Source organism: Musa acuminata, chromosome BXJ3-5 (assembly GCF_036884655.1).
Source record: "Musa acuminata AAA Group cultivar baxijiao chromosome BXJ3-5, Cavendish_Baxijiao_AAA, whole genome shotgun sequence".
Taxonomy (NCBI): Eukaryota; Viridiplantae; Streptophyta; class Magnoliopsida; order Zingiberales; family Musaceae; genus Musa; species Musa acuminata.
The window spans coordinates 40,966,871-40,993,702 of record NC_088353.1 but is presented as its reverse complement, the minus strand read 5'-3'; the positions used below and the strand labels follow the sequence as shown (position 1 = coordinate 40,993,702).

Here is a 26,832-nt window from a genome sequence, read left to right as displayed (position 1 = left end):
CTTATTAGGATTTGTCCTTATCCTATGAAGATTGACAAGTAGTCTTCTTCATTGTTTGCATCCAACAAGTGGATTTGAAGCACTCTAGTTGAAAGACCAAAATATGAATTGAAATCTATCAATTGTTATGTAAGATAAGGAGGCACGTAAGGAACAAAGTGTGTGATTCTTGAGAGATACTATAGGGAAGGAAGATTGATATCAATAGGACAATACAAAGAATCAATCAACAGTAATAAATCTAAAATAATAAACATAAAGTTTGTGTCATTATTGGTCACACTTACGTCTAACAAAAATTAAAATTTTCATCATGTAAAATAAAAATAATGAAAATGAAAAAGCTTAAGCTAAATCGAGTTCCCGAAATGTGGTGATCAAATACCATTGCATCTAAAAGCTTAAGTCCATACATAATCTATTTTTATATTCTTAATATGTTTTATATAGTTTAGATATATCGCCACTTGTTTATTAGTATTTATCGAAAACTTGTAGTAAGAAAATACACTCCAGCATTTAAAACTAATACTGGTATAGAAATACAAAAATCCACTAATTGTATTTGAAATTGCTTATATTTACTATCATTGTTTATATATATAAAATAATGGCTCGAGTAATGAAACCATTAATATTTCTGGTGATCTTCACCAACAATACGATCTGTTGGCTTATCAAATTCGATTTAGATGGGAATCAAGATGATTAAATTATCCATAAATTTCATCTGACTATAATACTTATTTGTTAGTAACTCATATTAATGAGTTAAATCATATTAAAAGCATCTAAATTTGAATTTAAGTAAATCAAAAGGATCTAAGTTTCCAAAACACGCAATCTACAATTATCACTAGTATATCAATAAAAATAAAAATTATAAATATATATATATATATATATCATCGAGCAATAAATGACATGTCAAACGACATAAGACGATCATTAGTTTAAAAGAGACTGTTCATACGAGGAAAGCATTAATGTGTCAAGAATTAGTGTCAAGAATTGATTTCCAATCTTGAAATGGACAATAAAGTCCTGCCAAACAAAGTGGATTCTTCTTCTTAGAAATGGGCTGTGAACTTACATATACGATATGGCACATCAATTGGAGTAATGATAGCCAGTTCAGCATGACCACAATCAAATCTTGGCATAGGTAGAGGACATTGGGGTATCCTAATGGATCATTTCTTACTTTGAGCAGCTTCTTGAAAGTTTACCCACAGCTTATTCTAAATTTTGCATTTAAAGGAACTGAAATCTGGAAGCAGAAAATGTCATTTGTTTAGTAGAAACATACATACATCCAATCTAATGAGTGAGAAATTAAAAGCTTATTATAAAAGATCGAATCGAATGGACCGATCAGACTAGAAAAATCAAAAACTAAATTTTTGATCGATTTGAATTTTAAACATATTTAAATTTTCCTAAATTTTTACTTGTTGTAAAAACTAATTAATTTTTTTCCAAAATGTTTGAGTATTTTTCTACTATAAGGATGAAAAAGAAAAAAATATATATATATTTATCACTCTATCAGTCCCTCAATACCATCAACTTTCACTATTATCTTTTTACTAAAACATTATATATACTTAAATGCTTGATAACTATTACCAATTGCTATAAATTTCTCTGGTCAAACCAATCATCTTATACTGTTCTTGCTCCAATATTTTGGTACATTATTGTGTTTCCTTAAGTTTACATACACACTGAGAATAGGTCATGAAAAGTTCAAAGCACTTGACCCAACCCAAGTCAATGTCCATTAAATGGTGAGCCAACCTAATCTGCATTCCTGAAGAGGGTGTCTATGTCGAAGGCTGTCTCCAAGAACACAATACTCTGGATGGAGCACATGAGATCTTCCTCCTCCCTTCCTCCTTTCATCACTCTTCTTATCACATAGTTCACCTCTCTAATAATAATATCTAATTTTGTGACTCCCAACTCCCTTGTTTGCTTGGTCGTCGTCTCTCGCCTGCAATCTTAGTAGGATTGATTGGTGAGCTTTCCATGTTGCTTCCTATGTGGGGGTGCATGAATGTGGAATATGCTTGTTTCTATTCTCTTGTGTGTTTATATGCCACCATGTTGCAGTGGCTTGCCTCACCTCAGACCCTGACACAAGCATCAGGGAGAAGGAAGCATACTTCACAGCCATGACAAGGAGGAATCCTCCGGTGGTCTCTCTTCTTCTCCCTCTCCTGGCAGTTGCAACCACCAGTCTTGCACAAGACTTCGATTTCTTCTACTTCGTTCTGCAGGTTAGGGTGCCGTTTGTTCTTTTCTTCTCGGACTCAGTTCACTGTAACGATGATACGCTGATCATCATCATCCATTGGAACGCACGCAGTGGCCGGGATCGTACTGCGACACCGCGAAGAGCTGCTGCTATCCGACCTCGGGGAAGCCGGCGGCAGATTTCGGCATCCATGGCCTTTGGCCCAACTACAACGATGGTTCCTATCCGTCTAACTGTGATCCCAACAACCCTTACGATGCTTCCAAGGTGCCTAATCCTATCTTATTCTCCTCCTCTCCTCATGATCCTGTGATGATTAGGAGAATTGGGATACTCTGCAGAAATCATGGGCCAGATTTGAGTCTCCGTGCAACACATAAAAAGAAGATTTCCTTCTCCAAACAACATGATTACCATTTTTGTGTTTTTTGTTCGTGCAATGGTGGCATCCTATGGAGCCGTCTTGTTGCTTTGGTTGCAGGTGAGGGACCTGTTGAGTACCATGCGACAGAAGTGGCCGACCCTAGCGTGCCCAAGCAGCGACGGCACCCAGTTCTGGACCCACGAGTGGGAGAAGCACGGCACCTGCTCCGAGTCCGTCCTCGACCAGCACGGCTACTTCCAAGCAGCTCTCAAGCTGAAGAAACAGGTGGACGTTCTTCGGATCTTACTGGATGCAGGTAAACTCAATAGTCGCAATATGATCACACCATTGATTACCGAAGCCTTGTGGTGGTCGTCTGAGATGGAAGCTGCTGCTGCAGGGATTCAGCCCGATGGTGGCGATTACAGCTTGAAGAGCGTCGTGAGCGCCATCAGCGACGCGATCGGTTACACCCCGTGGATCGAGTGCAACAACGACGAGGGGGGGAACAGCCAGCTGTATCAGGTTTACCTGTGCGTCGACACTTCGGCGGCGAAACTCATCGAGTGCCCGGTGCTTCCACGGAAGAGGTGTGGTTCCGAGATCGAGTTCCCGTCCTTCTGAGATGCCGGCGCTTCCTTCGTCTATTCCGTTCCGTTCCCTGTGAAATAAATTAATCGATGATGTGCTGTCGGACAAACGAATTGGTCAACTTATATAGTCTTTTACCAAGTTGTGTTCCGTTTGCATTATTATTATTATATGTTATTCTAAATATTTATGTTTTCGTTGTGTCTGCTGCTTACGTTTGAGATGTACTGTGGGTTTACTAACGAGAAGTGGAGATAAAAAGTGTACAAGGCTCTCACAGTGATATGATCGCGTAAATTATGGCACGATCACCGCTTTATTAGAATAACAAGAACAGGAAATAAAGTGCATCAGACTTAGACTCATTTATAATGATGATGTAAACTTTTAGATATTATTTTTACACACATTTATAATGATGATGTAATTTGGGATTAAACCCGATGAATTTTTCATAACACATTGATAGTGATGATATACCAAATGATTCTATTTCACCTAAAATATTAACATCTGATAGTGATGATGTACCATATCTACTTAGCAATTATTCAAAGCACAGTGGATAGATGATGACGCACCAAATTCATTTAACAAAAAAATAATATTTAAGATATTACTCTATAAATTTCATATCTAAAATATTAATTTAATGATAAAAATAATATTCACTTATCAAAAATTGAGAGTCAAAACCTTATCCATCTCTCTTTCTTTCATTTCATTTATGTTTTAGATGACTGACAAGCATAATTCTCAAAATCCCATGGAAAACTCATCCAATCAATCCTAGCGTTACTAGTATATTGGTTGAACCGATGAGTCAACTGATTATATAAATAAATAAATATATATATATATATATATATAATATAATATAATATAAATAACATATATTTTAATTGTATTGGTAAGAGGGAAGAAGTACTTGAGAAAATATTAACTTAGAGCACTTGAAAAGGACAACACAACTACTCTACCCAACCGTCACAATCAAAAAAGTCAAAAGGAAAATGTTCTACTGCATGTTCTGTTACTAAAAACTTCTGGTCATGATATTGCAAACCATGAACAGCAAAAGGACAACCCCCTAATCACGGGATGGTAATGCCATGTTCTATTGCCGATGACAAGTCAATTTCGAGAAACCTTGTTCTCTTGAATCATACAAGGGTTCATGATCTCTATTTGAAAGGTTAAACAACATGGCTAAACAGCAAAAAAAAAACTAAACAAGAAAACAATATCAGTTGATGGATAAGAAAATACCCAATGCAGTTGCCGAAAGAACCGTCCTTCCTCGGGGTCATTGCTCAGTTCTCTCTTCCCTCTAATATAGCTGAAAACAGCTTAACTTCTCTCGAATCTCCTCAAGGGCATAACTTCTCGAGCTTAGAACATGGAAACCTGCTTTAGCATCAAACTGGACGGCCTTGACCATCCCTGTTTTTATTCTGTTCTTGCAAGACTACTGATAAAAGAAAAAAAAAGAAACAATATCAAAACTTAAGCAGATTCAGCATTTACCGCCTGCTTGTGAACAAATGCCATGCCCTTCTCAATGCTAGCCTGCAACTCCGGCTTTAATGCTTCCAGTGCCTTGGTCTCATACTCTGTCAGACCCTGGAGATCAGAAGATACAATGGCTTCTATACCTTTCTTTCCGATCTTGACTCCTGATGCAAAGAAAGGCAGCTCAGTTAGATCAGACTCTACAAAGGAGCACTCATAAACATCCCCGTCGCCGTCGAGAGCATGAAGTGACGCTTCAACAAACCGTGCTGCTGCATAGGCCATGGACAGGGTTGCGGATCCAGCACCGGCTTTTGCCTCGACAACCTCTGTGCCAGCATTCTGTATTCTTAGAGTCAGCTCTTCAACCTCATCATCGGTAAATGTTGTTGATGGCCTTGTCTTCGACAACAATGGTAAAATAGTAATGCCAGCATGACCCCCTACAACTGGTACATCCACGTCGACAAGCTTTAGGTTCTTCTTTTGAGCAACAAAAGTGTTAGCTCTAACAACATCAAGGGTGGTCACACCAAAAAGCTTCTTAGGATCATAGACTCCCTTTTGCTTGAGTACCTCTGCAGCTATGGGAACAGTGGAGTTTACTGGGTTGCTGATGATGTGGATGAAGGCATCAGGACAATTGTCTGCAACAGCCTCAATCAGCGTCTTTACAATGCCAGCATTGATGTTGAATAAATCATCCCGTGTCATGCCTGGCTTCCGTGGGACTCCTGCGGGAATGACAACAACATCAACTCCTTTCAGACATTTGCCTAATTCTGATTGTCCAGTGAAATCCAAAACTTGAGCAGGGCTATTGCAATGGCTGAGATCTGCAGCTACTCCTTTAACATTCGCAATATCATAAAGATGCAATGCTGAGACCAGAGGAGACATCTTAATCAGAAGTCCTAGAGGTTGGCCAATCCCACCAGCAGCCCCAAGGACAGCCACCTTAAACGAGGATGCATGGGGGTGGAGTTGATTTAGAAAAACTTGTTTTGGTTTAATCTTTGGAACAAAAGATGCCTGGAGAGAAGCATTGTCCTCCTTGCCCAAAAAGGATGTATCTGCTTCAATGCCAACTGAGGATGCTGCCTTCAGGCCACTGAAAACATTGAAGGACTTTGAGCAAGTAAAACCAAAGCCAGAGGCCTTGGGCCTTGCTCCCAACCTAGGTTGAGCACAAACTGATCCAATAGACACAGTTGTAAGTGCTGTCAATGCCATCGTACACCACAATACAGGGAGCTAAGAGTATAAACCCCTGATTTTTAACCCAAACATCAAGAGTCAGTCAAAAGTAAAGCATTCAAGTTTGTGAGACTTGCATAATTGAGTTGATCTGTTGTTGTTAATTCACATATGCCAAGAAGCACAAACCATTTGAATCATGACAAAGGAACCAAAGAACACTAGAATTTACGTATGAAAAGAATCATAAAAGTAATGGAGAAACAGAATAAAAAAGTTAACTGCTACTTGTGAGGCAAAGACCAGGGAACAGACATGTACAAATATGACACAGATAGGTTGACATACAAACTTGAAAAAGTAGGACATGCAGTACATGGATACATTTTATCAGGACGTATTTTGTATAATCTCAACAATCTATGATTGCGATTGCATTAAACTTATGAAAAGTCATAAAAATTAGTCAGAATTAACTAATACCACGTCACTCTTATGTAATATTACAAAGGAAAGCATGCTGTAAAAAATAATTTACATTTTGAGTCAAATTTTGCTTATAAATTCCCAAATCAATTTTTCTTTGTACTTTACAGCTGATAAGGTTGAAAGGAAACTTTTAAATGCATGGTTTATTTGTAAAATAAACTTTTTTCACATATAAGTTGCTCCTAAACTATGTTTGACGATAAAATCCTCAACCCTTGAAAAGTAAGCAAATATGGATCAGTGCCCTTTTGCACTAATTCCATGAACAGTCCTCAGGCTAGCTAAGGTTTAATTGTAATTTAGCTGAACCTAACCCCAACCCCCTCAAATATTGACCAAAATGTATTCTTAACAATTCAGGGACTTCCAAACTACAAAGGGTATTGGCATAAAAGAAATTAAATGTAAAGACATGTGCATTTTTAACAAGTTGTCACAGAAATGTCTAGAACCTAGAGGATTGACACCATTAGTGGGTTAGTCATGCTGGCTAGCTAGGGAATGGCATGTCATTTGCCAATACTCTATGGGGCGCTTATCATTTTGCATTGTATGTATTCTGGTGGTTTTCAAACTCAGATTGTGACACCATAGGCAAACCAGACCAACCCTATGTTAAAATTGAATATTAAAAGAAGGTATCTTCTCTAACATTATGTCATCATCAAGAACTTCATGCATTCAAATGCACATTCAGAAGATACAGAAGCAAGTCATTGGATACTTTTACTCAATTTGATAGAAAATACCATCTGGTCCAATCTTACTAGTTTCCCAAATTATTGTAAGATCACTTCCAAATTATTGTAAGAAGAAAAAGACAAAGGGAGAACAATACAAAGTGTTCGGGGAAAATTGATGACATCCTAGTCAGCCAGACATAGTTCAAGTTTGCATGTGCAAGAAGGGTGAGATGGTCGCTAAGGTGTCTCTAGAGCTTTCCTGAGGGCTACGATGAATATGCTCATGTGCTCCGGAGATGACATGTACGAAGACTGAGGTTGAGCGGGTTTCTCAACCTGATGCCCAAGTTAACCTAAGGTGGATGGGTAGAAATAGTAAAAAATGTTTGACCTCAATTACTGTGCAAAAGATCTTTTTATACCAAGTAAAAAGAAGGGTAACATCCCGTAGAATATTCCTTAAGAGAACAACCCATAATTGTCTCTTTTGGACTAATTTCCACGTTGGTAGACGAAAGGGGAAAGTCTTGTCTCCTTTATACCAACCGGACTATCATGTGTATGGCCACATTTTGAGTTATCATTGGTTGGGAAGATTCCCTTATCATTTGTCCCATGCCGAAGGTGCACTTTGGGAACTCTCCTAGAGGGGTCAAAGTGCAGTCGGTGGGTGGCTCGACACGGGGACCATGTGGAAGTGGAGGGGGGATCCCAAATGCTGGGTGAACCAGGTTGGGCTAGGATCCGCTCGATGAGGTTAGAAACTACTGACCCGATCAATGGAGATCATTGAGGTTGAATCGAGACTAGTCGACCTAGTCACATCAGGCGTTCGTTGAGGAGGTCAAGTCTTGATTAGCTAACCTGGTCACCTTAGGCGCTCACCTAGGAGGTCAGGTCAGGATTGACTAACCCAATCACCTCAAGCACTTACAAGGAGGCCAGGGTGGGATTGGTCAACCTAGTCCCCTCAGGCTTTAAGGTGATTGGCGTTCCATCCAACAACAAAGATTGGAATGAGCGCTTTTGCTTCATAAGGAGTTGTAGAACTAGGGTTCGATCTAGGTTGGTCGACACATCCCATAGATAACACCCCCCCTTCCTAACCCCCAAGGTGATAGAACAAGTGCTTCAGTTGAGGGAGATACTCTCCTCTTCAGAGGCCATTAGGAAGATGGATGAGGATTGGTTGATCAATGTGGGTTTAAGCTCGACTCTTCGGGGTATAACTTGAACTCCTTTTTCCCAATGTCCAGTTTACTCGATCCATGACTTAGCTCTTTGGGCTTCTTGCAGGAATGGACCTTTGAGCGATGAAGAGGTGGGCAGCAGGCTCTACCTCAAGTGAGATGGTTGCTTCCTCAGCCCTCGTCCAACCTCCTCAAGAGCCAACAACTAAGCTTCCAAGGGAGACTCGAGCTGAAAGGTCCCTTGCCATCAGACAACTTAAGAAGAAGGCGGTTATGAATAAGGTCATGCACACTAGAGCCTCGGCTAGGGAGGACCCTGAGGTCAACCAAGCCCTAGAGATAGAGGTTCCCAGAGGGCCTCAAGCCCCCAATGTAGCTTAAGCACCCAAGGCCTCCTTGACGAAGAAGGGAGGTAGGTGGAGATCAGTGTACAAGTTTTGCAAGAGCAAGGCACTACCTTCATGGCGCTAAAGATCGTTGAGCTTCTACTAAGGTGGGGCAATCTACATGTCGACCAATGTGTGTGGGACAATGACAAGGCCTTGAACCAATATTGCCGAGGCTTGCTATGTTGCCCAATGGCAAAGCAAGTGTACTCATGGCCCTCGAAGGTTATGATCGATGCAGCCTTCAAGAACAAAGTGGTGGTAAGTGCCTCTAAGTTATAGGTTGGGTTTTGTTTATGGGGTTGCTCCTTCAAATTCTATCTTATTTTCAACATCACCACTACATCATGGGTTTGATTGATTAAGTGATGTTGGGAGTATCATCTCCCAATAGCCGATAAAGATTGACAACCTCAATGACAAAGTGGAGGAGCTGAAGAGGGAGTGGGGTGACTCGACCCTTGTCGACATTCTTGAGGCTTAGGCCGTCGAGTGTAAGGAAAAGATAGACGAGGCCTATCGACACCTCTCCAGCAAGTCCAAGTGATTGAGGACCATTCGAGGCCACAATCACCAGATTGATGATGAGCTGCTCGAATAGGTTGGGGAGCTCAACTCCATGAGGACCTGTAATGTCGAGCTCCTCAGCAAGGTCATGGAGCTGAATGAGTAGATCATGTGGTTGATTAAGTAAGTAGTCACACTGAACAACTAGATTGAGTCCCTACAATAGGAGCTTGAGGTAGGAGTGGGGCGACAGTCTATATCCCCATCATCATCTACACTTATTGAGCGAGGTTCAGGAAGACTTTAGCAGGGGGTAGAGCATTTTCGCTCGAATGCTCGTTGAGGGGATCGGCAAGCTAACATTCCTATGACTTAGGCCCTTCTTCTAACACCAAAATGTTAGGAGAAAAATCGATGATGTCCTAGTTAGTCCAACATGGTTCGGGTCCACATGCACACGAAGGGTGAGATAGCCACCGAGGTTTCTCTAGAGCTCTCCCGAGGGATGAGGTGGATTTGCTCACATGCTCGACTGAGGTCGGGTGGGTTTCTCAACTTGGTCCCTCCGACGCTTAAGTTAATCCAAAGGTGAATGGGTGAAGATAGTCAAAAATGTTTGACCTCGATTACTACACAAAAGATACCTTTTTTGTATCAGGTAAAAAAAGAAGAGGAATATCCCATGAAATATTCCTTGAGGGAGAAATCCATAACCATCCCTTGGACTGATGTCCACGTCGGCAGACTAAAGGGGCAGGTCATGTCTCCTTTATATCAATTGGGCTGCCACGTGTATAATCCCATGTCAAGTTATCATTGGTTAGGAAGATTCCTCTATCAAGAAGAAAATGCATACGACATGAATCAATAGAATTTCTTTTAACATATCTACATTTTCAGCTAGATATGTGGAAACTATTAGTACCATGAAACACCAGGTCTATCAGAGTTGAGAAAATCCATAGACTAATTTTTGTAAACATTTCTTATCAGTGAAAAACTTTGTGCAAACTCACATGTTTAATTATAATTACAATGAAACTACCTTCATTAATATACAGATTATCTTGTAGGTCCACATAACCAAAGCTTTCATTATGTTAAACTTAAGGAACACATGCAACTCTCTAAGAAGGACATGTTATAATGACCTAATTTGATGCGATAATTGACCCATTAACTTAGTGAGTCGCAATCATTAGTCCAAAATGCCTAAGCTCAAATTATTGACAGTAGTTCCATCTAGCATTACAATCCAATTCAATCCTCCCCCCGCAACGGATGTGGCACTAAACTGAGGTATCACATTTGTTGTTGATTCATTAGCTAAAGAATAAAGCTCTAGGTATAATAGTCAAACCCTCTTACCTCAGTATTCTACAAGTTTAGAAGGGAAATTTCAATATTAAAGAAAACATATGGAACAAAGATGATGAGAAACATCTCAGCTTATGAAACAATATAGTTAAAGCAACTCAAATTTTACTCCAAGAAAAATGTGAAATGGCATAAACTAAGGTTTCATAAAAGAACTTAAATAAGCATTAGAAAACAACAGTCAGAAAAATAAGGAAAAAGACGTGCAGAACTATGCATGAGTTATCGTAAGTGAAATTTATTATGAGGACAAGCTACACTAGGACCAGAGGTTGCTAAAGTTGATTAAATGAGATACATTTCAACCATTAATTTGCACAATTACCACCATCTAAGTAGCTGGATGATTGGTACCTGGGATGGATCTGCAGAACCAAATTACTGCCTGAATAGCTTACTTTCACTTCTTTTTCTTCTTGCTTTTTACATAATATGTGAAAAATGGATGCAAGAAAGTGTCTGATTCATTCATTTCTAGTTTTTGTTTTTTTGTGAAAGATTCTGGAAACAAAATTTTGTGTACTTGGAAGAGATTTACAAACTTCTTTCGAATTCTTCAAGTCCACGATGGTTAAATGGCCCTTGTTATACCCAGGCCACTGTTGATCCACCCTAATTCTTCCAGCCAAAACCCCAATCACATGTGCTCCATGGTGATGTTCCTGTTTCCTTTTAGCAACACCAAAAGCAGAAGAAAGGCTAAATGGGCCCTCTACTTTCTTGTTTGGTAGCAAATATCTTTTGGTGCCTATAAGGCAAAAAAGCAAACAGAAAGTGCCCAAAGGTTCCATCAGGCTCAACCCCTTCTGGCCGCATGAAACGATTGAAAAGGAAGAAAAGGTTATCGAAATCAGTAGAACATGGTAGAAGAGGCATCAAACAAAGCTTATTTTAAAAAAGAAATGGAACCGTAGATCAAAATTCAAAAAGAATTAATAAAAAAGGAAAAAGACAACCATGAAATATCTACCTGAGGCCCTACCATCCACCTACCGGGCCGGATTCAAGAAACGCAATGAAATCAATAGGTACAAAAGTACAAACCTCGCTAACAGCCAAAACTTCTGCGAAAAAAGATTCAAAAGGAGAATGAACGATAAATAGAACGAAGAATTAAATTATCTGTGCGGAGGACTTTTGTTCTCTCAAAGATCCCATGTCGAGGGAGGACCAAGAATCTAAATTCACTCAAGAAAATTGAAGGAGAAGCTATTAGAACTTACGTCTTCCCATTCAACACTAATTTAGATCTCGGATGAACCACGTTGAAACTAGAGATCACACCGTTATCTACCAAATCAAAGCAATCGAGGTAACAAAAGGACCTAAATCGTCGTAGTCCAGATCTCAGATCGCACGAACTAAATCGGGAGATCTCGATCACGCTACAAAGGTACATCCGTACCCAATCCGTTTGGCCAAGATCAGAACGACAATAGTAAGAAGCCCAAGGAAACCAAATCGGATCAGACACACCAAATGCGAGACACAAGAGATGTAGAAGAAGAAGATGATGAAGAAGAAATATGACCTTCTCACCGAAGCCAACTTTCCAGTGACCAACGAGCGGCGCCCGACGGAGATCGCGAGGCGAAATGGCTCTCTCTCATATTTATAGTAGGCCTCCTCTCCTCTGGACGAACGAAGGAACGCAGAACTCAAAAAGTGGTCACGTTGGTCGAGCGAGTCCGTTGCTGATCGCCTGTTCAACTCAAGTCAGCTTCGACGATCCCCACCAGTAAAACAATCCGAGCCCCCACTACGACGCCCCAATAGAATGAGCAGGGCCCCACTTCTGTGCATTTATTGCTGAATCCGGACTGTTAACCATACAGGAGATTCTGATCGCCTGGTTCGACGATCCTCACCGGTAAAACAACCGGACCCCACTACGACCACCAGTAGAACGAGCCCTCTTCTGCGCTCTATCAATTGATTGCTGAATCCCGTCAGCAATCATACAGTAAACGCTGATCGCCTATTCGAACCCAGGCAGGTTCGACAATCCCCACCGGTACGTCATTTGAAACCTTAATATTTGTTTGCGAGAAATGGGGGCTAATTATATATTAGCCCTTATAGTTAAACATATTTACTATTTCGATCTTTAGATTTAAAAAATTTATGTTAAATCTTTATAATTATTAAAAAAATATTTAACCTCATTTATCATAATATCGTCAGTTTTACTTACGAAAGATATAGCATGTGATAACATGTACATGAATTGTATGAAAACAATATGCAAAAAATAATTTTAACGATAGTGACGAATGATGGTACCATGGATAGATGTTGAGGTAATGGTCGGTAACAATGATGTGATGATTGGCCTTGCTAATATCGATTTGAACATCAATAATGAGAAGAAAGAGAAAATAGAGTGATCAGATATCTATGTTGCCACCGGAAAAGGAAGAGAAAGAATACGAGGCATCAACATTGGCACTGCATTACTCAATCTCCTCTTCCTCCTTTGGCACTACTCTGCATATGTGTTGACGTCGAATGAGGAAGAGAAGGTAGGCGAGATATTAGCATCGACACCATATTTAAATCCTTGAATGGTCACTTTGTCCAATAGCATGATGGATTTGAGGAAGGGGTGGTGAGGGGCGAGGAGGGAGAGGTTACAAGGAAGCTTAGCAAAGAGATGTACCTTCTTCGAGCTCTCAGGCTTTAGCCAGCCCATGAACGATGCATACGCTAGAACATAATAGTTTGATCGCCAACTTACTTCCGAATTATCTTGACCCGTAATTGGAGGGGATCTGATTCAATGATGAGGACTAATTGCCACATAAAATGGAGGTTCAAAGATTACATATCCGACGGTGAGAGAGATAACAAATTCTCATTCTCCTTTTCGCTCATCTCTGATACCATAGTGGTGGGGGAGAGCATCAGAAAGTTGGTGGCAATGGATCTGACGAATGAGAAGGAGGATGGGAGTTTGTTATCTCTTCCACCATCAGATTTATACTCTTTAGGCCTCCATTTTGTGTGCGATCATTATTTATCGTCTGATCGAATCTCCTACAATCATGGGTGGAGCTGATCTAGAAGTAGGTCAATGACCATAATCCTAAAGATCGAGAGCTTGAAATAGACATGTCTTTTTGCAAAGCTCGCTCACAACCTCTCCCTCTTCGCCACCCATTGCCCTTTTCTCGAAATGACCATCCAATGATTGAGAGCGACATAGACACAAATGCCACAACTTGCCTTCTCTTCATTCTCCAGTGTCGACGTAGATGAAGAGCGATATCGGAGGAGAAAGAGAAGGTAAAGCAGTGTGGTGCCAATGCAAATGCCTTACATTCCTCCTTCGATGCCAACGTAGATGCCTCATCGCTCTATCTCCTCTTTATCATTATCGTTGATATTTGGATCGATATTGATAATATTGACTATATTATTATTGTTGTCAATCACCACCGCAACAACTACCCATGACACAATCGTTTGCCACCATCATTAAAATTATTTTTTATATATCGTTTTTATGCTATTCATGCATGTGCTATATCTTCCGTTGATAAACCCGATAGCGTCATGGTAAATAAAATTAAATATTTTATTTTCATAATTATAAAAAATTTTAATATAATTTTTTTAAATTTATAGATAAAAATACTAAAAAGATTTAACTATACGAGAACCAGTGGAATTTCAAATATAATATAATTCACAGCATACGACCACTAAAACTAAAAAATAAACCAGCAATTTATGATATCTTTTGTTTGATGTAAGCAACGGGATTTAAATCAATTTGCACTTACAATGCTGAGATTGAGACAAGTATACTGATGTTTATCTTGATTGTCAATCCGATGCGTTGAGATTTATTCGACTTAACAAGTAATTCGAAGAGAAATTATTTTTGATCGTCTAACTCAAAGATGATTCATCTTTCGATGTAAATCTCCTGAATTAAGTGACTTTAAAACAAAAGTTTTGATCTGATAGAATATTGGTATTGAAGCAACAAATATGTCATTAGTCTACTCTGATGGGATCTATCTAATCGACTGGAATCTGTGTCCAGCTTCAGTTGATGATTAATATACATCATATCGAGTTCTTATCCTGATTAGTCATCTAAACCACAAGCAAAATTCATTTAATCCCCTATTAACTCAACTCATGTTGAGCTTACAATTGTGTGTGATTCAGAACTTCATTAATTTCATTTAGTATATAATGGGTTTAATTGTGTGATGCAAAGCAATAACACAACATGTCGATATCATGGAGAACTAACACAAAATCAAATGTTCCACCCAATTTAAGACAAGTCTTCAAACCAAAACAAAGCTTGAACTACTCATACTACCCTCATGCTTGAGTAATAGACTTCCCATATGCCGTTCGGTGCACCTAAACTTTACTGGGTGACAAGTGAACCACTTGGAATCTTTGACTACAAGCCCTCATGACGGTGGAAGAGACCACGATTTGTCATACACTGTGCGATTCGACGTGTATTGGACATCACGGTGATAACTTATGCATCATTTGTTGTATTAAGATTAACGCAGCGCCACGTGTTAGGTGACTGATTAAGATGAGGGGGGGTTATATCTGGAATTTTATATCGCGAAGAAATCGTACCGTAACTGGTCCTCCCGTCCCGCCTCGAGAGTCTTGTCGCGACTCGTGTCGGTTCCGAGACAAAGGAAAAGCAAAAGAGGCACAGTCGTGTCAGAGTACAGGATAAACCGTACCCGAACATCTACCCGTGTTGTTACTGGGTGAGAAGTGAAGCCCACATGAAGACTGACAGAGACAGCAGAGAGTGTTGTTTGTACTAAAGTGAATTTGGAATGGAACAATCGGGTTAAACCCGGTGCTCTTTTTCGCCGACGCTCCGTTGGAGTTCCCGCTTTTCTTACCAGCCCCCAGCATAGCTCGATGTGGACCCCACGTCAAAGTTTCCTACTGTATCCAAATAAACAAGAGGGTGGTCCGGCGGGTGATTAAAGGCGGGGTGGGAAAGTTGTTCACAGACTCTTCAAACCTTCGTGGTGACTTCTCCCTCATCTTCACATCGAATTGATGTCTCTGCTTCAGTAGGACAGCAAACGGTGAGCTTACCTCCTCCCTAAATGCTTAAGTTTTCACGTTCCAATCCCGCGGGACCGCGTGGAACAGAGACTTACGCTCACCGGAGACACATTTCGGTCGCGTCTCAAAAGTCTAAGCGTTCGGTTGGGGAAGACCAAATAGCGTTCGGTTGGACTCTCCTCTCTCAGATGCGTTCATCAGTTGCCGGGACGCCGTGCTGATCGCTCGATGTTTCGGCGTGGAAGACGTGACCGAGGAGAGAATTTTTGTTGTCCTTCTCTGTCCTGGCCGTCTTCAGCCCCAGATCGGACGCCGTCTTGACGAAAACGCAATAGGGTACTGCTCTTCTGCTCTTCCTCTTGCTCGATTGTGCTTTCATCACTTTCTGAGCCAGATTTGAGCTGGAATGCTGTTGTGTGTGTGATTGGCTCCGTTCTTCTTGCTTGCTGTGATCATTTCGGTACCTTCTTGTTGTTGTTTTTGTGTTTCCGCTTGCCTTTTTCTGATTGGCCGCTTCAGGACTTTTCCCCCCTTTGTTCCCGCATTTTTCCTTTCACTTCTGCGGTGGTGCATTATTCTATGTTTCGAAGAAATAGTGTTGCGTTGTGCTTCCGGGTTCTTGAGATCTGGCAGCTTCTCTGGTTCCAGAGGATGCTGTCGATCCTGGAACTCACGGGTCTTTGTTCCTACCTCTTTAACGCTCGCTCGAGCCCATGATCTGTTCCAGGTTATGAGCTCGGCTTAACTATCTCCTGCTTTCTGTAGGAGATTGATCTTGCGCTTATTTCTTTTTGTTTTTGTATAGAGTTGACTCTTTCATTTACATGTAATGATGCAGCTAAGAGAGAAGAAAGGGGGAGAATAAAGATTTTGTTTTGGATTATTTTTGTGGGTGGCGTAGTGTGTGATTGGTGAAGCATATTGGTGGAGGCAGTTGATGGTGGGTGGGTTTCTGTCTGCTGTGGAGTCTCTTTCATAGGGCTTCGTCCCCTCCTTGTGGAATCTTTAAGAAAATGAGTATGATTTTGAGATAGAAGGACGAATTTGCTGTTCAATTGGGTGAAAAATTATCTTATTTGGGTGTGGTGGACTTGTTTTCAGTCTGAAAGTAAAATGATATATGCTGTAGCAATCCTTGATGAAAATTCACACAAGAGATCCTAGCCGGAAGATTGGGACTGGACCTACCTGGTGGTCTCAGTATTTTTACTACTCAAAAGTGTCCTGAAATGGGTGGTGCTTAAGATTTATACTTCTTCTAGTGTCGCCATTTTAACATAAAAAAGTTCCTTTTGGTCCTTAATTGGCTTCTTAGATGTTGCTTTGAAATGGTCAATGGAAAGCTGCATAGTTTTTTTTACTAATTTAACAATGTACGAAGAGGATCCTGTTTGCTGACTACTTGTCTAATTCATGAACCTAATTTATTGCACAGTTGCAGAAACAGCTTGTTATGTTTGGAGATTAGAGTTTGCTTTGGCACTTTCTGGAGTTTCCTATCTCTGTATACGTTGCTTTTATTTGTCTACCTTGGTCTTGAATTGGTTGTTTCAACCATACAATGTTATCCGGTTACTTCTTTGTTGTTTTAAGTATTGAGAATAACCAAGGTTGTTGAATTGCTAACATCTTCATGAGCTTAAGCAATTCCTCTGTGAAGTCTCTCTAGCTGTGGTTTTTGCTTGTATCAAGTGATAAGAATCAGTGTCAGTGCCGAGAAATTACTACGGACACATAATTTTAATTTTGTTTGTCTATATTATTGGCATGTTTTGCAAACTTGATGGAGTGTTTCCTATTGACTAATTGCAGGAACTTCAATTGCTAGACATTCACCAGCAAATATAATCAATTTTATATTTATATACATCATCTTCCTAAAGGTTTGAGTTCAATGGAATAGTAACTTTATAATATTGTTACAAGGTACATTTCATGAAAGATGAAGAAATGGTCTGGAGGCGTTATATTGGTGTTTTTGTTCACTTTGCTGATTTTGAGGTATGGGATGTTGGAGAACCCCCTAGCTGAAAGATTACTGCCAAGTCCTTTCTCTCGTAATTCGTCTGAACGCCTTGATTGGTTGGCTTCTGGAGACCCGCCTGCTATTCAAAATCCAGGAACTGAGTCACTCGTAATTTCTGCTAATACCATTGTCTCCCAGCTTTTTGCACCAAGAAATCTCTCTGATGTAGAACAACGGTCATTGCAAACATGGAATCATTTGGATCACTTAATAAGTCATTCCAGTGGTTTGCCTCAAGCTATTGAGGCTATTGGGGAAGCTGTATCTGCATGGGAAAGCCTTATGGCTTCACTCGAGGACAAAAAAATAAACAGTAGTACACAGCATAAAGTCAAAGAGAAACAGTGCCCATATTCTATCAAGAGAATGAATGTTTCGGAATTTGACAGTGACACATTCAAGTTAAAAATTCCTTGTGGATTGATTCAGGGTTCTTCAGTTACTTTGATCGGTACTCCTGGTGGCCTTCTTGGTAACTTCCGTGTTGATCTAGTTGGAACAGCTCTTCCAGGTGAACCTGATCCTCCTATCATCTTTCACTACAATGTCCGTCTTCATGGTGATAAATTAACTGAGGATCCAGTGATTGTTCAAAATACATGGTCTGTAGCCAATGATTGGGGTGCAGAGGAGCGTTGTCCTTCTTCAGATACTGACAATAATAAGAAAGGTAATAATTCTTTTTGCAAGTTATCGAGCATTACAGTTTAGAGGCTTATTTTTTATTCTCTGCTATGATATCTTTCTCTTATCCACATGTAAGACGTGCATGACAGTGTAGCTTTCTATCATTCTATGATATCTTTAATCTGTTATGCTGAATTTATATTTTGCTTTCAAATTTTCACTATATTTTAGATCCTAGAATTTATATTTATTGGATGTGCTGATCTTATGGATATCCTATAAAGTGTGGACTCTGACACATATACCCTCAAGTATCATGATACTATTGGTTCTATGATACTGTGTTTTTGTGTGCTTGTTCTCTGGGGATCAATGGATGAGTTTATACCTATAATTGTTAAATTTATTCTTTATTTGCTTCTTTTCTATATTCTTTTTCTGGGACCATAAAGCTATTTGAAAGTTTCCTCTACTTCTAAACAATAATGAACATTTGTTTTTCAATTATCCATAAATTGCTAATATGTGAATTATGCCATTGTGACTATCTTGAATTTCTAACCAATTGAACATCCATAGTATTATTGGCTTTTTCAGACCAGAACAGGGTAGATATGACAGTTCTGGTGAGGGTACCAGGTGAAGGTACCACATGATTGACAAAATATCTGATAAGTAACACATAGGGATAGGTTAGGGATATCTGGCTTGTATTTTTTCAACCTGCTGATGGTGTCTATAAATAGTTGTGGACAAAAAATAAGGCTAAGAAGGGCAAGGACAGTGCTGGGGCTGATGGAAAGAGTAGTTAATGGATTATGGTCTGCGGCAAGTGAGAAGTAGAAATAGGTTAGGATATGGGATAGATTATGGGCTTTTGATTACCGTATAAAGTGTCTTTCTAATACTTATTATTAATACAAAAAAATTGTAACATTCTTTTTCGAGATAGCAAGTGTGGTCTCATAATTTTATGCGAGATAGATGGCAAAGGCAGCAGATGTATTATTTGCTGTCTTTTTTGGGTTCAAATAAGAAACATGAGCCACGACCAGCTTCTTAGACTATTATTGTTCTTTTCAGTAAATCCTCTTAATATCTTCCTAATTTCCACATCACCTACTTTATGACTAAGGTATCATTTTACAAAGATGTGGACATTCTATTAACTTCAGTAAATCTTCTTAGATCTCATCTTGGTTTGTATGCCTAACTTCCAAGCATAATGACATTATTATTTGGTTATATTTGCATTTTGCTAGTAATATCTGACGTCAAGATGATAACTATAACCTTCAAATTTGCATTCATCTTCTTTTGTTGGTTTTCCAAAGTAGGAAAACTTTGAAGGACTCCCAGAATTAATTGACCCAACAATATAACAGATAAAGAAATATTTTGTCATTACTAGATTATTTGGTTCTTCACAAATTGTCATACAAGTCATGTTTGGTTGCGCAAATCTGTAAAAGTTTTGAATTCTTATAATTTTTCACATTTAAAGTTTTATGGGGATATGAATAAGAAAACACGGATGAAGAGAGTGGTGGTGACAAAAAATATACTGAGTGGCATCTAGAACCTATTCACCAATTGGTTTTGTGCTTCCACCAGTGAAGTGGTTATGTTCTTTCAGATATTGCAAAAAGTGATGGATTCAGGACTACTTTCAATGCCAGATACATTATTTATGGGGCACTTTCTTGAAAGATTACTGGACATCAAAATCATCAACTAGTGCTGGTTGAAACTTACACCTGTGCTGTGAGTATATCTAAATATTCATTGTAGTCCTCCTGGTGCTGAGAATTTTATAATGAATCCGCCACTATTCAATAGGACTGAAATCATTGGTCCTTGTATAATCTGTTTTTATTAATGAGTTTATCTTGGATGTTCTAGTTTCATGAGCCCTAGCTACAATTTTGTGTTTGAGTTTTATCACAGTTCACTTCCATGTACTTGGCCTATTTTATATGTTGGTAGTCTTGATTCTATTCTATGTTTCCTCTTATTGTTTCTTTGTTCTTTGTTGCAGTGGATGATTTGGAGCAGTGTAGTGCAATAGTTGGTACTGATGACAAAGGGATCTTTGCATCTAATAAGGGTCATAATATTTCTAGATCATTTCCACTGAAAAGAGAGGGTGATAAACCAAGAAGATATTTCCCTTTCAAGCAAGGATATCTTTCCATCGCTACTATTAGGATGGGCATCGAGGGAATCCAAGTAACTGTAGATGGAAAACATATAAGTTCATTTGCATACAGAGAAGTACTGTTACTGCAGCAAATCCATTTCTTTTTCAGCTTTTTTTTATAGCTTCAATGATCGATCGACTAACATTTTAACAATTTTTGGGTTGGTCAGAGCTTGGAGCCATGGCTTGTTAGTGAAGTGAGAATTTCAGGAGACATGAAGTTGATATCTGTTCTTGCCAGTGGCTTACCTACATCAGAGGACTTCGAACATGTTATTGATTTAGAATTATTGAAATCAAAACCTTTGCCCATCCACCAACCTGTTGATCTCTTTATCGGCATCTTTTCAACAGCAAACAATTTCAAACGCAGAATGGCAGTAAGAAGAACATGGATGCAATATGATGTTGTACGGACTGGAGCAGGTGCAGTGCGTTTTTTTGTAGGCCTGGTAAGGAAGGCGGATCTATTTCTTTAAATCAACCTGGCATTACTTAGATGCTTTGAGCATGTCCTTCTTTCTTTTGCCAGCTTATTTGGAATGATCACTCTTTTTCTAAATTATAACCAAGTTAATACTGATATAACATTTTACTTTTCCATTTCTCTCACACCAATGTCATTTTTGAGATCTAGTACCATAGAACAGAACTACTAAATATGATATATCAAGAAAATTACATTTCAAGTCCTCCATTATTGCTACATTGTTCAAAACATCTCAGTTTATTGGAAACTTTCAGTTGAACTATAGTATATGGTTTGATTTTTCCAGTTAGGTTTCTCTGTCCTTTTGAGTAAAAGAGAGAAGGTCTACTTATCTTATTAACACTATTCTTAATCATAAAAGAGACTTAACATGTAAAGCAGTTCTTTTAACCTACAATAAACCATATATATATATATATATATATATATAGCTAATTAAGAGGCCTTATGAAATCCTTTGTGGTAAAATTTGTCAATCCACAACATTTTCTCTGAAGACACTTCTAAACTTTCTAAACACAAACTTCCAAGATTAAGGATTTTGCCATCCTTATGAATAAAAAAAAAGATACTTGAGCTTCACCAAGTCTTAAAATAAGGCTCTACATTACAAGATAAAAAAGTTCTAAGTAATCATAAAAATATAATTGAAAAATTACTAAAGAAGACCTTTCTTGTTCAAAGGAGGTCATCAATTTGAAATTTAACTAATTCTGCTTAGTTGTTCTGTAATATGTAGTTAGCTAATTAAATTAAAGTTCCTTTTGCATTTCTACTTGTCTAAGCCTTTTGTGGTCTGAATCTGGCCTAGAGCTTTTTTGTTAATCTGATTTTGCAAAGAACCTTCCTGAAGGAAAGTTCCTTTTCTGAGGGTTCAATCAAAGCTACCCAATTTTATGTTCTTTTGCCTTTCAAGCTTAAAAGCTATTCTTGGTATATTCTACGACTTGTTGGCATACTTAAGTGATGTTTTCTGGTTTTTTAAACAGCATAGAAACCAAATGGTAAACGAGGAGCTTTGGAACGAGGCATCCACATATGGTGATATCCAACTGATGCCATTTGTTGACTATTATAGTTTAATTACCTGGAAAACCATAGCCATTTGCATATTTGGGGTAAGTTTGTACATGAATTCACAAAGACCTAACTTTTACCCAACATTTTCAATATTTTACTTCTCTAAAGTTTTTTTTACTTGTTTTGATAGACAAATGTTGTATCAGCCAAGTACATAATGAAAACAGATGATGATGCTTTTGTCCGTGTTGACGAGGTGCTTACTTCACTGACAGCAATAAATATCACGAGAGGGCTATTATATGGTAGAATCAACTCTGATTCTGAACCTCACCGAAATGTGGAGAGCAAATGGTTCATATCGCCTAAGGTAAAATTCTTGTGCTTACGTCCTTTTATCAGACCATAATGTCCCAACTCTGATTCTCAACAAGCCATAATGTCCCAACTGTCCATTTATCAGATCATTCTTTTGAATTCCAAATCAAAGAAATATCAACTTATTTTCAAAAAGATCTCTGACACAAAAGGAAATCAGCAATACAAGAATTAATAGAGTGACACCATTCTATCTCTTCAATCATAAGCTCGTAGCAACAAGGATTTTGTGAACTAAATTCTCACCTTGACATAAATGTGATGAACTTCTAATTTATGTAAATGACCCTTTTGATGTGAAATATATTCCTACAGGAGACATCATTGTCACTTTTTTTTTTCTGCATATAACTATCTTTGGAGATTGTGCCAACTTATAATCAAAACAAGAAAGTTATACCAATTTCATTTGCTGTATTTACCAATGTTTCAGACTTTAGCTGGTTCCAGATAATTGAACTGTCAGCAGTGTATGTTCGAACTACAAAGCATGATGTCTTTGATTTGCTTCAGAAGCACACAAGCATATATGGCAGAGAGATGATGATTCCTTTTTGGTTACTCCATCATGCCGAATCTGAGTTGACATCACCAATTTATCATATGCCACTATTTTTCTTTTTTTGAATTGTTTTCCTTAAAGATTCTTAACCATCATACACTAAGAATATGGTATTTGAACCATCACTTCCTTATGTCACTGTTTTTGATTGAAGTCTCACATTATGTCTAAACTAACTAAAGCATCTTCCAGAAAACAGTTTTTGACTGGAGTATTCCAGAAACTAGTTGTTAAGCTTGCTTTGTGTACCCCTTTTTTCTCATCCCTTGTTAATTTTCATGAAGGAATGGCCTGATGAGAAGTACCCTCCTTGGGCTCATGGTCCAGGATATGTGGTATCATATGACATTGCAAAGGCAGTGTACAAGCAGCACAAAGAGGGGCATTTGAAGGTACTGAATTCTCTCCTGCTTCATGTGATTCCCTCACATTTTGACATAACAAGTAAAAGCATTGTGTGCTGCCTCAAAGGGTAGTCATGTTTATTGTTAAAATAAGAGATATTCTTAGAATTGAGATGCCTTGAAGAGTGGTCAACCATTTTGGCATAGACTGAACTCACTAATTCATTTTTTTACTTCAAATTGTACTTCGTTTTCTTGAATGAAAAGATGTTAATGTGCAGATGTTCAAGCTAGAGGATGTTGCAATGGGCATATGGATAGACAAGATGAACAAACAAGGTTCAGACATTAAATATGTGAATGAGGGGAGGATTTGTATTGATGGTTGTGAGAACGGGTACGTTCTTGCCCATTACCAGGAGCCTCATGAAATGCTATGCCTGTGGCAAAAACTTCAGGAGACCAAAAGAGGAATCTGCTGTGGGGAGTAGCATGAGTTGAGGTGCCCCTTGTGGTATAGTAAATTCTACTAACTTGCAGGAAGAGAACATCCTTGAAATGGCTTGTCTTGGACAGGTCATTGCTACTTGCCTAAACTGGTCCTCTTTTGATGGCTGGCTAACTACAGGTTTTAGTCAATCGATGGTTTTTGGAGATATTTACAGTGACTAATAATTTCCTTTTAACAACAGGCTGTTGCTGAGAGAGAGAGAGAGAGAGAGAGAGAGAGAGAGAGAGAGAGAGAGAGAGTGTGTGTGTGTGTTGAATACACTTGAGAAATTATTTAGGCCAATATTCTGTACTACTATAATAAAAGGGAAATGTGGCTTGTGGCAACAGAATGCTGAGATATGAGAGAGACTCTGATGGTCGTATGCTTTTGTAAAGATATTGTAAAGATAATTTATATAGTAAGTACCATTCTTTTTCCATGAGAAGTGTTCTACACAATTTTATGTTACAAATGCTACCATTCTACACAATTTTATGTTGCATGTTACATATTTAAACCCTACTAACTATTTATTATCACCAAATTACAAAATAATAAATCATATGAATTTCACTAATTATTTCCTAGTTTTATGAAAACTATTAATTTAGGAAGTCAACGTCATCAATGTCGATGGTCAACCGGGCAACAGCAACGATAACGTTGGTCATTACATACATCTTGTAACGCGGATCTCAAAGGGTTTATCCAATTTTGCACGCATCGCAAAGCACAAAGAACCTCTTGCGGAAGCGAAGAAAAAAGGGTTTTCCCTTCCTGCGCTCGTGCTCGTCTCGGTCCTCCCTTTCCTCTTCTTCCATGGCGGTGATACGGGATCTTTACTGATCTTGTTGAGCCACCTCTCCTCCTTTCTCGATGCGATCACACGCTCTCAGAGCTCTTCCTTTGTTGCATGTTTTGGCTGTGCAGGACGTGGAAGAAGGATTCGGGTGCTGAGGCAGCATAAGACATCAAATAAGGTCAGTTCTGCTCTTCTTCTTCTTCTTCTTTTGCTTCTTGTGAGACTTATTGCCTTAAAGGCGCCATCTCTTCCTTTCGATTTATTGCTCCGTATTCTTGGTGATAGCTTCAGAAAGATTCAAGGATAGGAAGAGACATGACGGCAATGAAGGCTGTCATAGATTCAATCTCTCTCTCTCTTTCTCTCTCTCCAATAATGGCTTTTAGTGAGATGCAGCTGTGCCTTCATCTCAAAATCTGCAGAAGAAATGCTCTTGATTATGTTCGCTGAACTCAATGTCAAGGCCACAATCCACTGTAGGATTTGCTTCAGAGCTCCAGAACTCACCCATCATGCTTATAATCTCGATGTGGATTTGACTCATCATTGCTTTGATCTCCAGAATTCAGACTCTTTTCAGAAACTACAAAGCTATTTAGCGGATTGCATCTCCCCTAAGGATTCCATTTCACAAGGATAAAAAGCTACTCATCAGTAAATTTTCAGGGAGTGATTTGTTGTCTCCAGGCTTAATGCATGAACCCTAAATTTATGTTAGCTTAAAAATACAAGTCAATCAAGATGATATATAATTTGTTCCTAATGCAACCGAGGTTTCTCTCTGAGGAAAAGCATATATAAATTAATAGAGGTTATATACTCCATGAGAGTTGCATGCACAAATATTTATTAGATCAAAGAGCATGAACTTATAGCAAGAAGGCAAGAGTCTCCAACCAAATTATAGTAGGAGCTTGATCGATTAGAAGATATGGCTACAAGTGTTTTGATCTTTGACACTGCTCTGAGTGCTCGAGGTACACAGACGAATCAATGGCTTCTGCTCCCCTAACTCAACCATAGTTTCGTTTCCTCGGTGCTGACATCTTTCTCATGGAGCTCCCACTCCAAGGAAATCTATGAGAGCTGGTGAGACCGCGGCATCGAGGTGGCTGTTCTCTTTGTTCCCTTCAAATGGCCTACCATTGACAGAAACATGGGATGCATGACTTGATCGTTGGATTGCCAAGCTGATCGGAGTCTTGTTGCTATCGAAGCTCTTCTTCTCTTGATCCTTCTTGTCTTCTGCAATCATTCAGAACATAACATGATTATATAGAGTTGATCCATGAAGGAGCAAAAGCAAAAGAGCAGATGTGTTCTCGAGCACAGTACTGGTTGTATACAACAGTAAATGTATCGGATTTAGGGTAGACGAACAATGATGTGCACAGAACTGACGACTAGCAGTCGTACCGGAGAAGAAATCAAAGGGAGTTCCTGAGACTGCATCTTCCCCACTGTGTGCCACGCGATGCAAGCCAATGGAAGGAAAGAAATGATGGCGGGCTGCTGCAGCTTCCCCAAGTCTCCGGTGGAGGTGTTGGCCGAGTTTTTTCCTCCGGTGAGCGACGGCTTGCTCCCTGTACTTCCTGGCCATGATGACGTGCCACTGGTTCTTCACTGCGTTGTCAGTTCTACCAGGGAAAAGCCTCGCTATCGTAGCCCACTTGTTCCCATGCAATCTGTGAGCCGTCATGAGCTTCTCCTCTTCCTGTTCGGTGAAAGGCCTCCTGTTGATCTTTGGATCCAACTGGTTGAACCATCTCAGCCTGCAGCTCTTCCCTTCGCGCCCACAAAAGAGCATCAAACAACAGAGAGAGAGAGAGAGAGAGAGAGAGAGAGAGAGATGATCACGACCTGATCTGCCCTTGAGATTTTCTGCTATGAGCTTCCAGTTCTGCGGGCCGTAGAGTTCGACCAGTCTCCTGAGCTTGGAGTCTTCAGCTGGCCTCCAGTGGCCTCTGGCGCAGGTCTTCCCTCCATCTGGGTTATCTTCTCCGACGACGTGAGCCACTCCGGTGTTCTCTTGAGGGTTTTCCTGAAAGCCGAGGCAGCTCTCCATGAAGGGGAAGGTGCGACAGGTGCGCTTCGAGCTCCTGCCGTAGTGACAGCTCTCCAACGAAGAGGTTGGGTCCGCAAAGAGTGAGGAGACCTCTTTGGATGAGGAAGAAGAGGAAGAGTCCGCATACCATCCACTCGCCATGCCTTCACTTCCAACGAAATTGGAAGATAGACAAGGGGAGAGAGAGATAGAGAGAGCG

General features: G+C 39.4%; 4 protein-coding genes and 1 long non-coding RNA gene across 11 annotated transcripts; 3 read left to right on the top strand and 2 right to left on the bottom strand.

The window, feature by feature from the left end:
* Positions 1-1,825: 1,825 nt before the first annotated feature.
* Positions 1,826-3,411, top strand: LOC135637548 (ribonuclease 1-like). The gene is made up of 5 exons (XM_065150124.1): positions 1,826-2,020; positions 2,116-2,282; positions 2,372-2,527; positions 2,742-2,940; positions 3,025-3,411. The coding sequence occupies exons 2-5, from the start codon at positions 2,178-2,180 to the stop codon at positions 3,246-3,248; spliced, it is 684 nt and encodes a 227-aa protein (XP_065006196.1). The 5' UTR covers positions 1,826-2,020; positions 2,116-2,177; the 3' UTR covers positions 3,249-3,411.
* LOC135637547 (malate dehydrogenase, chloroplastic-like) lies at positions 2,638-12,220 on the bottom strand. Of its 6 annotated transcripts, none has more exons than XR_010496322.1 (5): positions 12,088-12,220; positions 4,993-5,997; positions 4,485-4,891; positions 2,981-3,285; positions 2,677-2,897 (listed from the first exon to the last, which is right to left on the bottom strand). XR_010496322.1 is itself a non-coding variant. In XM_065150123.1 (2 exons), exon 2 carries the CDS (start codon positions 5,958-5,960, stop codon positions 4,722-4,724), a length of 1,239 nt encoding a protein of 412 aa, XP_065006195.1. In that variant the 5' UTR covers positions 5,961-5,997; positions 12,088-12,220; the 3' UTR covers positions 4,315-4,721. The 6 variants fall into 6 exon arrangements, 1 of the variants encoding a protein (XP_065006195.1); XR_010496321.1 differs by adding an exon at positions 11,080-11,304 and having other exon boundaries at positions 4,485-5,997; positions 12,088-12,131; XR_010496320.1 differs by adding an exon at positions 11,099-11,304 and having other exon boundaries at positions 4,485-5,997; positions 12,088-12,131.
* A 3,489-nt stretch (positions 12,221-15,709) lies between these two features.
* Positions 15,710-24,205, top strand: LOC135585026 (beta-1,3-galactosyltransferase GALT1-like). 2 transcript variants are annotated; one of them, XM_065152754.1, is made up of 8 exons: positions 15,710-15,962; positions 17,553-18,322; positions 20,318-20,553; positions 20,650-20,931; positions 21,959-22,087; positions 22,180-22,359; positions 23,214-23,321; positions 23,555-24,205. In XM_065152754.1, exons 2-8 carry the CDS (start codon positions 17,569-17,571, stop codon positions 23,762-23,764), a joined length of 1,899 nt encoding a protein of 632 aa, XP_065008826.1. In that variant the 5' UTR covers positions 15,710-15,962; positions 17,553-17,568; the 3' UTR covers positions 23,765-24,205. The 2 variants fall into 2 exon arrangements, with proteins under 2 accessions (XP_065008826.1, XP_065008825.1); XM_065152753.1 differs by having other exon boundaries at positions 17,439-18,322.
* Positions 24,206-24,478: 273 nt separating this feature from the next.
* On the top strand, positions 24,479-25,111 carry LOC108952917 (uncharacterized). The gene is made up of 2 exons (XR_001978124.2): positions 24,479-24,746; positions 24,854-25,111. It is a non-coding gene; the product is annotated as an uncharacterized LOC108952917 (long non-coding RNA).
* Positions 25,112-25,619: 508 nt separating this feature from the next.
* On the bottom strand, positions 25,620-26,774 carry LOC135639094 (transcription factor MYB56-like). The gene is made up of 3 exons (XM_065152859.1): positions 26,429-26,774; positions 25,985-26,353; positions 25,620-25,813 (listed from the first exon to the last, which is right to left on the bottom strand). The coding sequence occupies exons 1-3, from the start codon at positions 26,772-26,774 to the stop codon at positions 25,620-25,622; spliced, it is 909 nt and encodes a 302-aa protein (XP_065008931.1).
* Positions 26,775-26,832: the final 58 nt, after the last annotated feature.